The 20,972-nt window shown below is 42.3% G+C and overlaps 1 protein-coding gene across 2 annotated transcripts in view; it reads right to left on the minus strand.

Annotated features, from left to right (window-relative positions):
* The window catches only part of GLMN (glomulin, FKBP associated protein), a gene marked incomplete at its 5' end in the record, with an annotated part of 1,643,959 nt that overhangs the window by 1,454,696 nt on the left and 168,291 nt on the right, over positions 1 to 20,972 (minus strand). For both annotated transcript variants that reach the window (XM_044085667.1, XM_044085669.1), the window contains 1 exon segment: positions 7,792 to 8,041. In XM_044085667.1, the coding sequence (XP_043941602.1) occupies positions 7,792 to 8,041 (250 nt within the window).

The raw sequence follows: 20,972 nt of genomic DNA on the forward strand, positions 1-20,972 counted from the left end.
TTGAGGAAGCCTGGCTAAGGTTGGAACTGGAGGAACCAAGCAGTGAGGTTCAGAGAGGGGAGGGAGCGATGTAACTGACCCGATTGATGGATCAAAAGATCTGGAACTAGGTCCAGATGCCAAGGTCGCTCCAGTAGAAATTGATGTAGAAAGGGGAACCACACCTGTCGAGGCCAGTAGGGAGCAATGAGGATCAACGAGGCCTTCTGAGCGATAGCTTTCTGTATCACTTGAGAGATTAGTGGGAAGGGAGGAAATGCATACAGAAGTCCCGGGGCCAAACTTGGACTAGAGCGTCTCTGCTGGGTTGGCCTGGTAAAGGGAATAGGGTGAAATAATGTCTGCACTTGCTGTTTTGGGGAGTAGTAAAAAGATCGCAGCAAGGCTGACCCCACTTGAGAAAAATCTCTCTCACAACAGAGTCTTTCAGAGACCACTCGTGAGGCATGAGGATAGCTCTGCTCAATTTGTCCGCTATTTGATTGGACTTCCCGGGGATGTGCGTTGCTATCAGAAAATGCTGAGAAGAAATCGCCCATTGCCACAATCTGAGTGCTTCTCGACACAGGGGGTAGGACCTGGTTCCGCCTTGTTTGTTGATGTACCACACTACAGACATATTGTCTGTCTGGATTGCAATCGTTCCCAAGGGGAGAGAGTCTTGAAGGGCTTGCAACGCTAAAAGCACTGCTCTCATCTCTAGAACATTTATGTGCAAGTGGCATTCGTCTGGTTGCCATGTGCCCTGGACCGTCCTGCCCTGATAATGCCCCCCCCACCCGATCAGGGAGGCGTCCGTTGTCAGAGTAGCAACCGGAGGGAGGAACAAAGGGTCTTCCCAACCAGAGCTGAGGGGAAGACATCCACCACATGAGATGATTTCTGCACGCCTGCGTGATCATAATGGTGTGGGACATTGGAAGTTGCTGGTATGACCATTGTGTAAAGAGCATCCATTGAAGGATTCGCATGTGGAATCTGGCTAATGGAAGCAGAGGTATGGCAGCCGCCATAATTCCCAACACTTTCAGAACTAACCTGGCTTTGATTCTGTTGTTGTTGAAAAGGAATGAGACCAGTCTATGTATGTCTGTTATTCTCTGATCTGTTAGCCTCGCAGACATGTCTACTGTGTCTAGATTTGCGCCTATGTAGGTAATAGTACGACAAGGCGACAAAACAGACTTTTCGCAATTTATTGAAATGCCTAACTTTTGACAAATGCGAAAAGTGTAATCCCTGGCCATCATAAGGAGATGCTTGGTGGGAGCTGTGAGGAGCCAGTCGTCCAAATATGGAAACACCTGGAATCCTTGTAGTCTCAGGTGAGAAGCTACCACTGCCATGCATTTGGTAAACACCCGGGGGGCAGTGGTGAGACCAAAGGGCAGGGCCCTGAATTGAAAATGACTGGTTCCCAGCCTGAAGCGGAGGAATCTTCTGGAGCGTCTGTTCATTTTTATGTGATAGTACGCATCCTGAAGGTCTATAGAGCACATCCAGTTTTCTTTTCCCAATAGGGAAGGATGGACTGCAGCGTGACCATCCGAAATCTTGTTTTCTTGACTGATCTGTTCAAGATACTGAGATCCAAAATTGGTCTCCAGTCCCCTGTTTTCTTTGGAACTAAAAAGAACCTTGAGTAGATTCCGGATCCTTGTTGGTCTGCTGGAACTGGCTGAATTGCTCTTTTTGCAAGCAGTTTTGAAATTTCCAAAACCGCTAGATCCCTTTGTGCGGGTGGAACATCTGGAAGGGATTTTTTTGATTGTTTCGGAATGCGAAGAAAGGGAATAGAATAGCCTTCGGAAATGACGGACTGTACCCATTTGTCTTGAGTCAGGGATAGCCAGGCTTTTGGGTACAGTGACAACCTTCCCCCGACTGCCTCCGAAGGTGGGCAGCCGGGCAACACCTCAGGGATGCTGAAAGGGCTTATCAGAGAAGGCTTCTCGATTGCCCTGGTTCTCATGGAGCCCCTGCCTCGAGGGCGTCTACCATTGTTATTCCCGCCTCTGCCTCTGGCGGGTAACGACTTTGTGCGACAGGCGAAGTCCCTTGATTTTGTTTACGGAACCACATTTTCCCACTTTTCTGGCCTTTGGGGTAAGGCCTAGAAGGAGTAGAAAAACGGACTCCGACGGCAGAAAGAGTCTTGCCATCAGTCTCGCACCTAGTCAAGGTTTCTTTCACTTGAGGACCAAAGAGAGATGATCCATCAAACGGGGAGTTAGTGAAAGACATCTTGAAGGGGTCCGCAAAATTGCATAGCCGCATCCAGGCATGCCTACGTAAGGCCACACCTGTCCCTGCGGACCTACTCGCTCCATCAGCCGCATAAGAAAGGAGGCGCATGGAGGAGTTGGCTATGGAGTTAAGGGTAGCCAGCTGAGTGTTCATTCTATCTTGAAACCCCGCAGCTGTAGGATCTTCAACATGTCACTCGCTTCTTTAATCAAGTCCCTTTGAAGACGAGTGAAATGGCACAGGTAGTTCAGCGAACGCATAGTAAATGTCGCTGACGAAAACATCCGCTTCCCGTACCTGTCCATGGACCTAGATTCCTTGTTAGGTGGATGGACAGGTACTGAAGGATCAGCTAGTTCCTTCTTAGTGGCAGCAGCTACCACCATAGCATCCACAGAAACTCCTTTTGTTAAGAACTGCTTGTCTGCTGGTGCCGTTATGAATTTGGAGGGTCTCCTGGGAGTGGGGTCCACTGAATCAGGAGCCGTCCATGCCTTTTTAGCAACCACCTGCATGAGGGGGTCAAAGGGGGGGGATACCCAGGAGGTGGAAGGGCGAGAGCCAAACGCCTCAAGATATACAGATTCATCCTCCGAAGGGTTAAGGGCTGGCCAATTTCCCCTCTGCTTCAGGATCTCTAGAATGTCTGCAAAAGAGACATCTTCAGAAGGGGAACGGGGGGAACCCTCGGAATCATCTAAATCTGTATCAGATGTGATTGACTCAGGTGAGTCAATGTGTTTCCTCTTACACTTCCTCTTCCGAGGGGGCTCTTCTGCCAAGTCAGGAGAGGCCTCGGAAGAGGATGAGATCCCCACAGGGGGTTCCTGAGGAGCTGACTCTCTGCGGTCCGGAATGAGGGAGTGAGTCGACTTGACCTGAGGCACCGTAGAGGGAGGGGCGGCGCCGACTGTGGGTAGAGCCAGGCTCTAACACACTCCGCATGACCTCGAAGCACCCCTGTCAGGCAAAGCCAGAGGTCCCCGCCCGAAGCTGAGAACCCCCTCGGCACCGACAGTGATGGCTCCGAGGCGATGTCGGAGCCGAACTCACCAGCGCGGCTCCGAGAGGAAGAGCGGGGTCGAACAAGGGTCCGATGCCACTCACCCCCTCGGAGCCGACGAGGGAAGTCCGGCGCCGAGATTCTTCCAAGGAAGAAATCGGAGCCGACGACGGAGCCGAAGACAATTGTATCGGCTCCGACGCTATCACAGTCTCGGTTCCGACACGACCCGGCTCCGAGCTCAAGAGAGTCGAAGGAGGAATATATTGATGGACAGGGGCAGGCATCGACTGATGAGTCGGGCTCTGAAGCATCTGGGCCAGTGCCTCGGACTTAAGAAGTCGACTCACTACCCTCTGAAGGTCATGATCCGACAACCTCGATGACCTGGAGGAGTGAGATCTTTGGCTCCGTTCAGACAGCAGGGGAGATCCTGGAGCCGAATGAACGGAGCCAAGGGATGGTGACCTGGACCTCTTCCTAGTTGTCGGCTCCGAAGGTCTGGTCGGAGCCGACACGGGAATTTCTAATACCTCGGCTCCAGCCGGAGCCGAGGGAACCACAGAAACTGTGGACTGAGACTCATCGGCTCCAGCCGGAGCTGATGTAGGCAGAGGTTTAGAAGCCTTAGGTTTCGGCTCAGTTGTCGGAGCCGAAGACCTAGATGCCTTGGAGGGCTTCCCTGAAGACACAGTTAGGGAATCCTCTGGCTTGAGTAAGCCTCTTAAAATTAACTTATTTTTTCTTTCCTGCAGGACCCTGGGGCTGAAGCCATGGCAAACATCACAGGAGTCCTGCAGGTGCAAAGGTCCCAGACAGTAGACACAAGAAGTGTGAGCGTCTGTCAGAGACATTTTCTGACAGCACGCATCACACTTCTTGAATCCGGAGACCTTTGCTTCTTTAGACATCTCAAAGGTGTAATCACACACACAGTCACAAACACACTGATTACACCCTGTCTAGTTTAACTTAAAATAAAACAACTATCTAGGTTTTAATTTAAGAAAAAAATAACACACACACACTCCACTAGGAAAAGAAAAAGGCCTGTAGGCCCAGGGAAGAACTTAAAGTTCTTGTGGGGAAAAAACAGGAATTTTTAAGAAAGGGGATAAGAATTCCTCTAAACTAAGGGAAATAAGTATAAATATTAAAATTAAAAGGGTTTTAATACACTATCTTAACAAGAAAGTCACTTACCAAGAACCGGTAGGAAACCAACACCTCGATCGCTGTAGCGGCAAACGAGATCTGAGGTAACTCTCGCCTAGCATTGTGGGATATAAGGGGAGCCTCGAGCCGGTGGAACCAACTCTCGAGCTTTTAGCGTGTCCGAGTCGGAGCCGAGGTCGGCTCCGAACCCATCCAGCAAGAATGAAGGCGAGATAGACAACTTAACATTTCAGGTTATGAGATGTAAATTACCAGTACAGCTGAAATATTTAAACCCTTTTGGTTAAAAACTAGAATTTCACTGAAAGTCAGAAAGAAAAACGTCTATACGCAAAAAAAGTTGGAGTGGAAGACTGATACTATGTTTAACCAAAAAAAGTTTTATTTTTTAACCTGAACTGCTGCTTTCTATTTGTTTTTCTGTTTCACTGGAAACTATAACTTTAAGAATGCATTTTATTTTAAACACTATATTTTTATCTCGGCTGAGTTTATGTAGAATTCCAGTGAACCTCTGCAGCAATCTGAGTGACATGTATCCTTAAAGATCAACCTATAAATTCAGAACTCACCCCATCTAAATCTGTCATAATAAATGTACAGTGTAAAGCAAAGCATATCAAGTGAAATAGTACAACTGGAGTAGGATAGCTGCGGGAAAGATTTCATGTTTTGGAATGCTGCCAAAAATCATCTTTTTTATTGTAAGAGGTGATTCATTTTTGCATCACACATTTACTGTCTGGCAGCTAGCAAAGAGGTAATGATTGTGAGCTTTATTTCCTGTGGTACAGAATTTGAATCCTCTGATTGTTATTTGCTTATTGTATGACCTTGAGCAAGTCACTTAATCAGATACTGCTCCCAGGTTGCCCCTGAAAAGGGACTGTGTGCATCTGTTGAGCCTACCTGGTTAACAAATATATATTATTATTACATTTAATAATTAATTTTTAATTAATTTATTAAAATATTTCTCTATTTTTCACCAATAATCTAGCCTCAGCCACAACACATGGCACACTCATACAACACGCAGATAACTCAACCATCATCTGCACAGCCCACTCCCTACCAGAATTGCAAAAAGTCACACAGGAAGCATTTTCTTCTATTGAAACTTGGTTATCCGATGCCCAACTAATACTCAACCCAAACAAAACAAAATTACTAATCTTCCAACCCACCAAACTTACCCTAGACAGCGCTCACTTTAACATCACAGCAAAAGACAACACCACCATCCATCCTACAGAACACACCAAATTACTAGGAGTAGAAATAGACAATAAACTGAACTTTGACATTCACATTTCCATGACCATTAAAAAAGTGCACAAAAAACTAGGAGCATTATATAGAAATCGGCAACTACTTACCAAAGCAGCTAAAATTTCAGTAGCAAATTCTCATCTTATCTCTACCCTACTTTATGCCTCTCCAATATTTACTAACCATAGACAATGTGATCTAAATAAGCTCGAAACCTGCTACAACAAAATCGCCAAATTTGCCACAGGGGCTTCCTACCGTACTCACCACTGTCTCTCACTCGCAGAACTGGGCTGTCTAGAGCTCCCCCACCTTCTTCAATGGTACCAACTCACACTCGCCCACAAACTAATAAACCAACCACTAAAAGTCCCATCCCTCCAGAATCTGCTTCAACCCTACATAACCCATGGGACCACTAAGATCCAGCCACACAAGCCTCCTACAGGTCACAAGAGCCATTAACTCTGCTGGAGAAGCATTATTCTCCTGCACTATAGCCAAACTCTGGAACTCCCTCCCACCCTCAGTTACCTCTGTAACTTCTTGCACCCACTTTAAATCCTTACGAAAATCACACTTCAAAACTTGCCAGATATGCCCTTGCAACCCCCCCCCCCTAAAACCATTCACCCCCCCCCACCCACTCAGCCCCCTATCAACAACCTACTCTTAGCAAGCTTGGCTACTCATGTTCCCAGCTACCTACCACATAATACTAACTTCTTGTAGCAACAACTGCTAATGGCTGTTATGTAACTCAAAAACAGTTTGTATCATTTGTTCACTGATGAATCTCAACTACATTTTAACCATGTTTAGTATATGTCACCATATTTTTAAATTATACTATGCTCTACAGCTGTTTTACATCTGTTTTCTTCTTGTCTTGCATCCTTAACTGGACTAATGTCTATATTTAAATGCTATGTTTTTTTAACTGTATAATGCAAATAATAATGTGGAGCTTTTCTCCCCGGGCCTCCGCTGAAAACGGACCTGTATCCAGTCGGACTCTCCCGGTCAACAAATGTAAATAAATAAATAATAAAAAAATAAATAAATAAATTTATGCTTTGTTGATCAGGTTAATCCTATTATGCTAGTGGCCACTTCTCAGGGGAGACCTGAGGTGATGTTTGTACTAATTAGGGGAAATTTGGCCAGGGGCTTGTTTACATTCAAATGAGCAACCACCAACTCAGGCAGAAGGGATCTCAGTTGAGCCTCTCATTTAACACTGCATGGAATGGACATCTAACAACAATGATAATACAAGAACACAAAATGTGGAAATGGAAGGCAGGATTTAAATGATTTCAAAGAGAAATGACAAAATGAAGTGAGAGGAAACTACTAAAATGTTTGACCATATTTATTACATAGCTGTAGCTAAACATATGGGTAATCTTTTCCCATGCCCAGCATTCAAAACTATAAACTTTACGATACCACCCACTCCCCTAGAAGAGCATGTCAGGACTGGCTCATTCAGAAGGTTCCCAGAAATTAAGGTATGCTGTAATGTTACTCCAAATTCCCTTTACTTTTAAAACTGAGTGCAAATCTAAAGCAAACTAACAAGCTCTTTTTGATTTTCCAGTTTAGTTACAACCTTACTATTTTGTATAATATATTAAAATAGCTTATAAAAAAGAAAGAAAAAATAAATCCAAACCTTGAAGTTTCAGGGACAGTGCATAAAGAAAGAATGTGTATATGCAATGTTGTTGTGTCTTTCGGCTTTTCACGGTTAAGGGTCGCCACAGCGGAACTTCGGTCCGCTAATGATTGGCAGTAGATTTTTACGTGCCGAGTTGCCAGCCCTGACGCACAACCTTCAACGAAGATATACCCATTCACACATGTCTCCACACAGAAGGCGCTTTAGCCAAGAATCGAACAGGACATCTTACTGTGAAGCGACAACGCTACCACAGCACCACCACCACCGCAGTTCAATGTGTATATGCAATATGACAGGAAATTAAAATGCATCAAGCATGCAGCACTGCTTTACATTTTCAGGAAAATATTTAAACAGATACATTATTAAAAACAAACTTTCACTCTTGAAAAAAATATATACTTACAAATTCAGAAGTTCTTTTCTTAGTTCTTCATTGGTTTTGTTTTCTGTAACACACCCTCTGGCTTCACCAATTTCTTTCACAAATGGCTTCATAAAATTTAACATGGCTGTGCAACACTTACACAGTCCATATTTATCATCCTGCTCCTGCTCTTTTGTGTAAGGTACAGGTAATTTTGAAATCTGACTTAAAATCGTAGACAAAGATAATCCAACAGAGTATGCCTTTTTCTTCCCAAGCTTCAAAAGTACTAAGACAAACAAAATGCACTATAGTTAAAACAAATACAATAGGGATGAATGCACCCACAAGTAAACATTTATCTACAGCAGACAAGGCTCATATATTATATCAGAAGGACATTGAAATGCAAAGCTCTAATTTCTGCTGTACGATTAAAATATACACACACATACATATAAAATATACTTTCACTTGATAAAACACTAAACAAGCAACAGCACTTGTGCAAAATGTATTTTCTAGCCCAGAAAAAAAGCCTGCTTCATCTTTCAGTTTTGTCAAAGGTGAAACCAGTTGTGTGCAATAGATGCTTGCTCTTCAGCAAATGTTTATGCAAAAGCATAGCTGTTCAAAACTTACAGTATTACAAAAACTAGCTTTAAATTATTACAAATTATTCAATTATTTGAAACATTCACAGACCGAGGGGCAACACCTTGACATGGTCCGACTGAGGCAGTGTACAATGTTAGTCATGAAAAAAATCAAAAAATATGGGATAAAAGTAATGAAGAAGAAGACAGTTTGGGACTAGTTAGACAGGCAGCAAGTCTTCTTCTGCTGGCATATTTAAATGTTTGAATCTAGCAAACAGATACGTTGTACACCATTCTCTCAACTCACAAATGTTATCATGGATATTTTTGCCTTCTCCTGTCTGTTATGAATTCCACTACTATTTCTGACTCTACTACTATTTTACAATGCTATTCACCATTCATACATCACCATTTACACATCATGCCTCCTGCGACATAACATGTCCTTGCTTCTCTCCTTAGCCAATTAACACAGTACTTAACATGATGCTTTCATTTTTCATGGTTTATGGGCAAGTACTAGGCTGGCTACCTTTGTGGTTTACTTTAACCCTAGCAAATTTTCCTCAAAGGTGAGAATCAAACCCAGTACCTTTGTGTCTGTGAGGTAAACACCTTAACTATTATGCCAACCCCAAAACATGTCTCAGGTATCCCTTTTCTGAAACACGCCATCAAGTCACACACTAAAGGTTCCCTTGTGGTACTTAATCTTCTCCTGTAATGTCGTTCTCTCCATCATCTTTCTTCAAGACAATACGTGTAAATTTCTTCTACTTCACAGATGTATGTATATGTCTGTGTGTGTGTGTGTGTGTGTGTGTGTGTGTGTGTGTGTATATATATATATATATATATATATATATATATATATATATATATATATACACACACACACACACACATATATATATTTTATATATATATATTTATATAAAATATATATATGTATATATTTATATACATTCATATATGTATATATATATATATATATATATATATATATATATATATAACTACACACACAAAATCATGTACACACACGTATATATGTAAAGTGTGTGTGTGTGTATATATATATATATATATATATATATATATATATATATATATATATATAAATATATATATATGTGTGTGTGTGTGTCTTCTTTTTCTTTCAGCTTTTCCCGGTTAGGAATCGCCACAGCAGATCACCCGTCCTCTCATGATTGGCAGTGGAGTTTTACAGTGTCGCGTTCACAGCGCCCAACCTTCCACAGAAGGCACACACTCATGCCTAGGGCCAATTTAGAGTGTCCAATCCACCTACAGCATGTCTTTGGGATGTGGGAGGAAACTGGAGCTCCTGGAGAAAACCCACGTGACCACAGGGAGGACATGCAGACTCCGCACAGAAAGCACCCCAACCGAGGATCGAACCGGAGAACCTCTTGCTGTGAGATGCAATGCTAACGGCTGCACTACCACAGCTGCCCGTGTGTGTGTGTGTGTGTGTGTGTGTGTGTGTGTGTGTGTGTGTGTGTGTGTGTGTGTGTATATATATATATATATATATATATATATATATATATATATAGTTAGAAAAATGTATACACTGCTTGAGCTAATCTAGTACATAAGGGTTAAGAGAGTTAATGCGTTTATTCTGTAGTAATGTATAAATATCTGTGGCCTTAGCTAAGAATAACTGACGTCTGGAAGTCTGCTTATTTAGCAAACCTACGTGTTGAATTCAGGGTCACACCTTGGGAAAAACAACAACTGTTGCTTATTAGGAAAAGACAGTTGAAGGACAAGGTGATAAGGACTGGGGGCCCTGTGGTCAGCTAGTTCCTGAGAAATGTTTTTTGCAAATCAGCATTATCAGATAATTTATGGTGTGTACGTGCAGAACACTGTATAAAAGAAGCTAGCTGAACTATTGAAAGTCAGACAAACCTTGTACCTACATGCTTTGTCTCCTTGCTGCAAGTAATAAAGGATGCCTTGCTTAAACCTTACGTGAATTGATCTTTGTGATTTCTTTTACAGATTGGTCCTTCGAGCTGGAGCCCTCTCTTCACCTCGGATCAGACGGCTAGGTGGCTGAAACCGTACGGGGAAGAAACCAAATCGGTTCTTCTGTAATATAAAGACCTCCGACTGAATTGTCGTCAAAAGAGGCCAGTCACCTTCTGATCTGCGATTGAAGGATGGGTATCTGCGAATCAGTGGTCAATCACGTAGGCTCAGGTAAGGTGGTTTTTACTTTTGTTTTACAATGGTCAGGGATAGGACAATGCATTAATCGCTGTTAGATTGTGTTCTCAGTCAGGGACAGAAGAAACTACAGTTCTGTCATAGACTAAGTAAACAGAATAGTAAAACGTTAAACAGTCATTCTGAAGAGACTATAACAAAATCCATGGTACACGTAAAATTTGAAGGCAATAGGTAATATTTTCTGAATAGACTACGTAGCAAACAAAAAGGAAAAACAATGGGTAATGGTTGCACAGAAACATCAAAAAATCCACCATTAACAGAGGACAGAAAATATATGCAAATGCAACGAGCAGATAATATTATATATTACTCAAAATGGGTTATCAAGTATGATTTTGATGGAAAACTCGACAAATCTTCTCTTTCGAAATTAATAAAGCAGCTTAAAGCAGACTCCAAGGGACAGGGTAAAAGACAACGACAGCTAGGAGTTCCTCAGGTACATAGGTGGCTGGAGGAAGCAAATCGCAGGGAACAGAAAGATAAAAAGTTCAAAAACTATGTTTTTAGATAGAAAAGATAATAACTTGGTAATAGCCTCAGCACGCACTCCTCCTCCTCTGCCTGAGTACAAGGAAGTCGGCCAACCAGGCCTGCCTCCCCTGTACCCGACAGTGACGGAAAATGAGGATTTAATGAAGTTAAAATTGGTTAAGATTAGGAATCCTATTATCACCAGATCCAGGGCAAAGGAGGTAAGTAATGAGGAAGGGAATTCAGGAATATGGGAAATACATAATGAAGCACTCCTGCGAGCAGGGAGGAAGAGATATGTCCACTTACTGAAGTACCAAACCCAAGGGCAGATCAGGACAACCAAAACCCAACAATTTTGGTATACCGACCTTGGACCCCAGAGGACATCCGAAAGGTAACTGAAGGTATTCCCACCCTAAAATCAATTTCAAAAAATTTGCAGAGGACCTGCAAGGCATGAGACTTAGTTATAACTTAAACGGGGAAGAAATCGAGAGGGTGGTACGGCAAATTATAGGTCCAGACTGGCATTTGATCTGTGGGGAATGGAACCCCCATAATGAACAACGAAAACCTATGCCACATGATGATGCAAGGTTGAACGCCCAAGTAACAAAACTAACTAACAGAATCTCCGAAAAGTGGAAATCTCGAGCAGATTGGACTCGCATTAATCAGTGCATCCAACAAGAGGGGGAACTAGTTGACCGCTATTTCACTAGGTTACTGGAATGTTTTAATAACCACTGTGGGATGCTAGTCTCTGATGACCAAACAGGGGATTCCCCCTATGAACAACAATTAAAGAATGCCTTTTTAAAAGGGAGCAGTGTCCCTATTAGTAGCTTTATTACAAAGCACATGGTAGATCTCCGTACTAGCAGATTACAACCACTGCTCGAGTATGCTACACATGCCGAGAGGCATTTTAATAGCAAAAAGAAAAAGAAAACTCAGGTGTTTTCCGTGGAGGAAGGGGCTGAAGTGTACATAGTACACACTGGAAAAAAAGGAAAAAATCCCAAGGGAGGTAGGCAGCCAGACCAGCGGTCAGAAGATTTTGAAGGTCGCAAAAAGAGGGGAGAATGTTTTAAATGTGGCAAAAAGGGACATCTAGCAAGGGATTGTAAAAAAGGTAAAGCGAAGGCAGCAGACCAGGAGGATGAGGACTGACTATATGATGGTCAAGAAACACAGGAAGAGGTCACAGTACAAGGCAGGACAGATGATAATGTAAAAGCAGGAATAGAGGAAGTACAAGATATTGAAAGGGAAGGCAGTAAAACTGAAACTGATGAGGTATTAGACTTAGCACTTCTGTGCCTGGAACTCTTTTCAGCGGACATCAGGCCAGAAGTCACCCTTTTAGTGGAAGGGAGGGAAGTAAGCTTTTTATGTGATTCTGGGGCTTCCCGGACTCTGATCCATCCCTCCGAATTACCAGGGTGTGCACAGTCTTCGGATTATGTATTAGTTAAGGCTGCAAACGGGCAACTATACCGGGAGCCCCTCTCAGGCAAACTTACAATCACAGACCCTGTGACAGGATTGACACAAAAAAGTAAAGCTGTAGTATCTGCAAAATGCCCTGTAAATCTCCTAGGCAGAGCCTTGATGCAGCTATTTGGCATAGCAGTGGTTCCCACTGCGCAAGGGATGCAAGCACAATGACAGACCGATGTCTGCGAAGTACATGATACCTGTTGTAGTGCAACCAAGAGGGGAGGCATTTTACTGGTACAATCAGGACCTAGTTACTACTGGTCCAGGGACTGTAACCGCAAAGTTAATGAGTTTGGCCACTAGTAGATTTCCTCTGTTAGATGTTAAAAAGCAATCATTGTTACACTGCACCTTGTATTTTCGAGACATACAGGACCAGATGAGGATTACAGAAATAAGCTGTTTAAATATCCCACAACAAGGTTAGTGTTACAGGAGCTGTACTGGGACATAATGGGAAATAGCATAGCCAGCTGCTCTCTGCCTATGGAAATAACAGCACTTTACAAATCTGATCTGCTGCCTCATGCAAGTCTTACCAAGGACAGAAACACAACATGGGTGGAATTGGGCAGAAAAATCACTACATGGGAGAAACAGACTAGGGAGGAACTCTCGAAGCAGGGAGTACAGGTACAAAAATTGAACTGGGTAACTCAAACTAAGCCAGCAGTGCACCTGCATTTTTGCAAAAATACTTGACAAATACTCCTGCTAAAAGAGGAAGAAGATGCCCTGAAAGGTATTCCAGATAAACTGTGGTCCACGGGAAATCAGATGTAGGCCTTATTCGCATGGCAGGACCAGTGCTAATTACACCAAAATCAACATTTAGACCTCAAAAACGTCAATACGCACTGAGGAGAGATGCAGAGGGAGGGATAAAACCTATTATAGCTGCACTCCTAAGGAGTGGCGTATTAATCGAATCTCCTGACTCATCGTGTAACATACCCCTGTTCCCGGTTAAAAAAGCAAATGGGGAGTGGCGCATGGTTCAAGACCTGCAGACCTGCAGGCTCTAAATGAGGTAGTAATACTTAGGGCACCTGTGGTACCTGACCCACATTACCCTCTTGAATATGTTAAAACCACACCAGAAATATTTTTCTGTAGTTGACATTAGCAATGCGTTTTTCTTGATTCCGAATGATCTGGACAGTAGATTCTGGTTTGCATTTACATATCAGGGCAAAAAATACACGTACACATGACTGCCGCAGGGCTACTGTAAAAGTCCCACAATATTCTCACAGGAGATGTCAAATAACTTAGCAATATTTAGCCCGCCGAATAACATTCAAATCCTGCTTTATGTAGATAATATCTTATTGGCAGTTCCCACTTTACAAGCCTGCCGAAAAGACACGCTAGCATTGTTACAATTTCTAGCTGATGAAGGACACAAGGTGAATAAGGAAAAATTGCAACTCTTGAAAAGACAGGTACGATATTTGGGCTATATAATATTTGATGGTGGTAGAACCTTGGACAAGGACAGAAAAGTAGCTATTTTGCAAGCTCCAAAACCCATTACCAAAAAGGAAATGATGTCCTTTTTGGGTACGACCAATTTCTGTCGAAGTTGGATTCCAAACTATGCTTTGGAAGTGGCACCCTTGTCTGACCTTATATACAAAAAGCCTATGGCAGCACAGGACCTGGTGATTTGGACACCGGAGGCGGAATTAGCCTTTTGTAACTTGAAACAATTAATAGCGTCCTCTTTTGTCTTGGGGTTACCAAATTATCACAAGTGCTTTTTTCAAACTGTAGACTGTAGGCAAGGCTACATGACATCAGTCCTGACGCAACAACATGGGGATAAGCAACGTCCCATTGCTTACTATTCATCACATTTAGACCCGGTGGCACAGTCCTTACCCCACTGTGTTCAGGCGGTTGTTGCAGCCGCCATGGCAGTGCAGGCTTCGGCCTCAGTAGTTTTGTTTCACCCACTCACCCTTAAGGGTCCCTCATGCAGTAGCAATTATCTTGTTACAAGAAAAGGTAGCATACCTTTCCCCGGCTACACATCTCTCCTGCATGACTGCTTTGCTGAGCCAGCCTCACATGACAAACGAATGATGCACAACCCTGAATCCATCAACTCTGCTCCCTACCCCTGTAGATGGTACTCCACATCACTGCCTGCAGGAGATCGAGCAGACAACATTACCTAGGAAAGACTTCACAGATATACCTTTAACGGATGTTGATCTGACATATTATGTAGATGGCTCATGCAAAAAGAATCCAGCAGGACAGAACCTAGTGGGTTATGCTATAGTATCCGACACAGAGGTTATCGAGGCAAAGCCCTTACCACAACATTTGTCCGCACAGGTGGCAAAATTGATAGCACTCGCTTGTGCATGTATTTTAGCTAAAGGTAAGCATGCAAATGTTTTTACCGACAGTCAATATGCCTTTTCCACAGTGCATGTGTTTGCACAGCAATGGAAAAACCGAGGTATGATTACATGAAATGGTAAACCCATAAATCATGCACAGCTCATATTAGATCTTTTAAACTCCATTCAATTACCTCAGTGTTTAGCTATCTGCAAATGTGCAGCTCACACAAAACAGCAGGATATTTCAAAAGGTAATGCAAGAGCTGATGCTGCTGCAAAGCAAGCAGCCGCAGAACTTGTCTATACCTTGCAGAAGATTTAGAACCCTCAGAAAGTTTAAATGTGGACATGCTACAAACCATGCAATCACTGACCATGCAGGTAAAAAAAAAAGGCGTTGGTTAAAACAGGGGGCCGTCTTCAGAGATGGTTTTTATATCTCAAAAGAAGGAAAACCGATATTACCCTCTAATCTTTTTCGTTATGCAGCGTTATTGATCCATGGGCAGTGCCATGTCTCAACAGGGGGAATGGTACAGATAGTGAACCAGGTGTTCACTGCATATGGATTTTCAAACTATTCTAAAAAATTGTGTTTAGCATGTCAGCTTTGCAATCAATATCATGTGCAAGGAGCAGTGCGGCCTAGTCAACGGAGCTTCCCCACACCTCCTTAACCGTTTCACACCATTTGCATAGATTTTATAGAATTAAATAAATGTGAAAATAAGAAGTACTGCCTTGTCATTATAGACATGTTCTCAAGGTGGGTGGAAGCGTTTCCAACCAGAAACCCGGCTGCAGCTAGAGTAGCAAAGGTTCTTGTAAAAGGAATTATTTCAAGGTTTGGCATCCCGGAGAGAATATATAGTGACAACGGAACACATTTTGTAAACCAAACAGTACAACAGGTAAGTAAGTTTTTTGGTATTTCTCTAAAAAATCACTGTGCTTATCATCCTCAGTCTGCAGGGTTGGTCGAAAAACATAATGGTATACTTAAAAGTAAACTGAGGAAACTAATGGCTGAAACTGGAAAAACCTGGCTGTACTGTTTACCCCTGGCACTGCTGAACATGAGAACAGTTCCCTCAGTAAAAGGGCTGACCCCATATGAGAAACTGTACGGGAGGGTGTATTATACAGCCCAATGGAAACCTCTCATGACTTCAGACCAGGAAGCTGATCTTATATTAGCTGAATATATGAGGAAATTATTAAATTCTAAACATCTGTTGCAGTCTAATTCTGTTTCAGGTTCGGAGCAGACTAAGACACCCTAAGGAACAGTGACGCCAGGAGACTGGGTGTGGATCAAAATCATAGAGAGGAAGAATTGGGCATCACCAAAGTGAGAAGGTCCCTACCAGGTGCTTCTTTCGACACCGACTGCAGTCAAGATCGCAGAACGAGCTTCGTGGATCCATCTGACCCACTGCAAGTTAGTGAGAAAATTCGAGTTGGGTAAAGATCTTACCTCTCCACCGGGACCCTAAGCACAAAGTCAGGTTACAAAGGGGGGGTCAGATCAATAAGAACTGATCCGTCTCAAACCCAGTGAAGCAATCATTGGTGCTAAGGTCCTATAGGGAAGAGAATAAGATCAAAATGCCCCAAAGTGGTGAGATGACTGCACCAAAGGAAAAAGTTGAATTCTGCCCTTTTGGGAAGACTGCAGAAAATAGAGCATTGGAGCAACGGCAGTTTCCACAAAAGTACTGTATAACCATTCTGATAACGATAACAATGATGTTAGCTTTTCTTTTTTGGCCTTTTCTCTTTTCTACTACTTCAGTAAATGTTAGGAAACATGCAACATGGCATCCAACCTTTAATACTTATCAGGCAATCAAGTACATGTATGCCAAAACCTTTAATATATCAAATTGCTGGGTCTGCACAGCCCTACCAACAGCACATGGGGGATTGCTGCTAACTTCTGTTCCCATAAGGGCTAATGAGACTTGGGAGAGTTTATTAAAGAAGACTAAAAATATGACATCAAAAGACAATATAGCACTGCAATTATTTGATCGCCGTAAAGGAATCATAAGTTTTCAAAAGACTGGTAACATGACAGTAGGAAAAAGTGACTTCAACATTACAATTCTTCACAACTGCACAGAAAACGGATGTGTGACAGATTTCTCAACGGTGAAGTGAATTTTAAAAGACACTATGACTAATTACACGGAGAAAATAAAAGTCATCTACTGAAAGATATTTCGGGGGCTGAAAGATAAAGGAGATCGCTTTGGCACCGTTAATATTACTGCCGTAAAAAATTGCTATTTTGTGTGTGGAAGAAAAGCATATAAATGGCTACCAGAAAATTGGTCTGGTAGCTACTTTCTGGGCTACCTGGTTCCGGCCATACGACACACGGCAATTTTACCTCAAGGGAAAATTCGAAATATCCGAGAAATCAAGAAGCCTGCCAATCCGGTGGGACAAATTGATGCATCCTGGATATATCATCATGATTTGGCTCGCGTCAGCAACAAAGGACTGTCACACATGGACCTGGGTGATGATGTCATATCATGGGCTGGTATCCTACCAGCATACAGAGCAGCAAAATCGATTTGGGAATTGAGAAAATTGTCCAAGCTACTTGAAACTCTAAGCAATGCCACCTTTTCTGCCCTAGAATTGGTGACTAATGAACTGACTGATATGAGGACAGTAGTGCTTCAAAATCGCACGGGTCTCGACTTCACCCTAGCGGCGAAAGGAGGTACGTGCGCTTTAATCCAGGAGGAGTGCTGTTCATTTATTCCCGACAATAAACACGAGATAGACAGCTATCTTGAGTTGATTCAACAAGTGTCGGCCATGACCAAACCAGGTTTGAATCCACTGACGGACTTTTTCCAAAAATGGTTTGGGGGTTGGGGCAGCATCTTGATGAACCTATTAATCGCCATCTGTGTTGGAGCAGCACTGTTACTAGTGTGCGGATGCTGCTGCATCCCCTTGCATAAAAGGACTAGTAAAGAATGCTATAGACGCCTCGGTTTCAGAGACCTTGTACCAAAATGCTGAATATAAAAACCTCATCAAAACTGAAGAAATGCTTTCTCAAATTTGAACTGAATGACTCCCTAACTGAAAATCCTTGAAGGGAAATGGTTAAGGGAAGAAAAAAAATTGTTCTCAAGTTTATTAACAGAATAAAAGTATTAAAAGGGGGGAAATGTTAGAAAAATGTATACACTGCTTGAGCTAATTCAGTACATAAGGGGTTAAGAGTTAATGCATTTATTCTGTAGTAATGTATAAATATCTGTGGCCTTAGCAAAGAATAACTGACGCCTGAAAGTCTGCTTACTTAGCAAACCTACGTGCTGAATTCAGGGTCGCACCTTGGAAAAAACAACAACTGCTGCATATTAGAAAAAGACAGTTGAAGGACAAGGTGATAAGGACTGGGGGCCCTGTGGTCAGCTAGTTCCTGAAAAATGTTTTTTGCAAATTAGCATTATCAGATCATTTATGGTGTGTACGTGCAGATCACTGTATAAAAGAAGCTAGCTGAACTATTGAAAGTCAGACAAGCCTTGTACATACATGCTTCGTCTCCTAGCTGCAAGTAATAAAGGATGCCTTGCTTAAACCTTACTTAAATTAATCTTTGTGATTTCTTTTACATATATATATGTGTGTGTGTGTGTGTGTGTGTGGGTGTAGATATATATATATATCTACGTATGTATACATACATATACGTATACATATACGTATATATATATATATATATATATATATATGTGTGTGTGTGTGTGTGTGTGTGTGTGTGTGTATATATATATATATATATATATATATATATATATGTGTGTGTGTATGTGCATATATATATATATATATATATATATATATATATAATATAGATACACACATATATGTGTGTGTATATATATATATATATATATATATTAAAAAACACTTTATTCAGCTTCAACTGTATTTGTGTTTCCTCTTCTTGTTCCATTACTTCATCTTGTTTTTTCTTCTGTTTGCTGCGGCTTGTTCTATAATGTGTTCAATTGCATCTTTTCTGTTGCATTTGTTACTGCTTGTTTATAACCTGCTTAAATTTTAAGTGTTATTCTAAGCCTCTTAGTTTTAGGCTTAAGTACTTGGGCTTTAGGCTTACCCCTTAGCTCTCCCTGGCCTTTTTCTCTCAGATTCTGACAAATATGGATAAACAATCTCATACAGTTTCTCCTACCAGTCTGGCTGATATGGGCATCCTGAGACAGTGCAGCAACTGCCTTATGTACACAGACAACCACCTACTACTAACACCTAGGAACACAATTTGCATTAGATGCAATTACATTAGGAACCTAGAGTCCATGCTCTCTCCCTCACAAGCCAGCCTATCTGGCACTGATGAGGCTGTCAGCACAATCACTACTCTTCAAACACTACCCACACCTAAACAACACACTCCCACATATGTGGAGGCCAACAAAAAACATACCCAAACAAAGGAGACCTCGGAGGCAAAAAACACGCCCGATCTCCACAGCCCTCCACACCACATACCATGCATAATTCATACACCTGTCTCTCACAACCACTAAGGTGTAATCATTAACCCAACATATTAGTCATAGGAGAGACTACTGTGAAACACACAGATGTGCCTCTCACCAGGCTGGATAAGGAGAATGTCATGGTTGGTTGTCTGTCAGGGGCCAGAATCTGCCATATCAAACACGTACTTAAGTCTCTCAACAACAGGTACTGTTATGACTCTGTCATAGTCCATGTTGGTGTGAATGATTTGAGACATACCTACCTGGACTATATCAAGAGATACAGGATTGAACTCACTGAATATGTGTCCAAGGTAGGTATGTCCCTAGCCTTAAGCAGCACTCTATCATCACCCAAAATGATGCCTCAATACAAACATAAAATGATTGACTCTAACAACTGGCTTAGTTTCTGGTGTCATTCCAGGGGGATCCAGTACCCAGCAGCCTGGGAAGATATGACTGACAGACCATGATGCTTTGTCAGAGATGGCCTGCATTTGTCTCACTTGGGCTTCAGGCTTCTGGCAAAGCCACTTGCCTCCTCCATAGTGCTTTTTTTTAGAAAAAGTGATGAGGTTAAAACTGCCAACATAAAAACTTCAACAAAACCCAAATTAAAGGTATTGCTGCTAAACGCTAGAACATGAAACTGCACTCATTGCAAGCATTCTTAACCCTGGAAAATGTTGACATCTGGGTAGTCACAGAAACCTGATTCAAAGCTGCAGAGAGCACCTCAGCCATACCTGGTTACTCATCCTATCATACATTCAGACCCCAAACTGTGGGTAGTAAAGCCAAAGGAGGTGGAGTTTCAATATATATTAAAGACATACACACCTCCAGGCTGGTCAAACAGTATGATGAACAGGAGACACTCCAGGTGCAGTTAATCATTGACAAGACCCATACACAAATCATAGTTAGCTACCAGCCCCTAAATCTGACTCAAGATGCCCAAACTGCATATCTAGATCTCTTCGAATTTATCAGGATTCAACCCTTTACCCTGATCCTGGGTGACTAACTACCTAGACATAGACTGGAAGAAATACTCATACCAGAAAACAAATGCCCAGAGATTCCTCGATTTTGTTAACGCAAATCCTTTGGAATAACTAGTCGATACCCACACAAGAGGTGATAATATCTTGGATTTGGTACTAACCAACATGAGTAACCACTGCAGCATCCTTGCAGTATCATCCTCCCTTGTAAGATCCGACCATAAAGCGGTCATGTTCGAAGTCTCCATCTCCCCCAACCCCCCTCCCCTTAGCTAGAGTCAAACAAAAAAACTTCTCCAAAGCTTATTACAACATCCTGCGGGATGGTATAAACAGCTTCAGAGCCCCTTCCCCCTCTCTAGGAACTGGCACCAGTATCCAAAACTATAGTAAATTACTACACGGACATTTATATAGATGCATGGAATCAGGAATACCTGAAAGTTCTAAATCATC

Source organism: Protopterus annectens, chromosome 10.part0 (genome assembly GCF_019279795.1).
Source record: "Protopterus annectens isolate FY-2018-M chromosome 10.part0, PAN1.0, whole genome shotgun sequence".
NCBI lineage: Eukaryota > Metazoa > Chordata > Ceratodontiformes > Protopteridae > Protopterus > Protopterus annectens.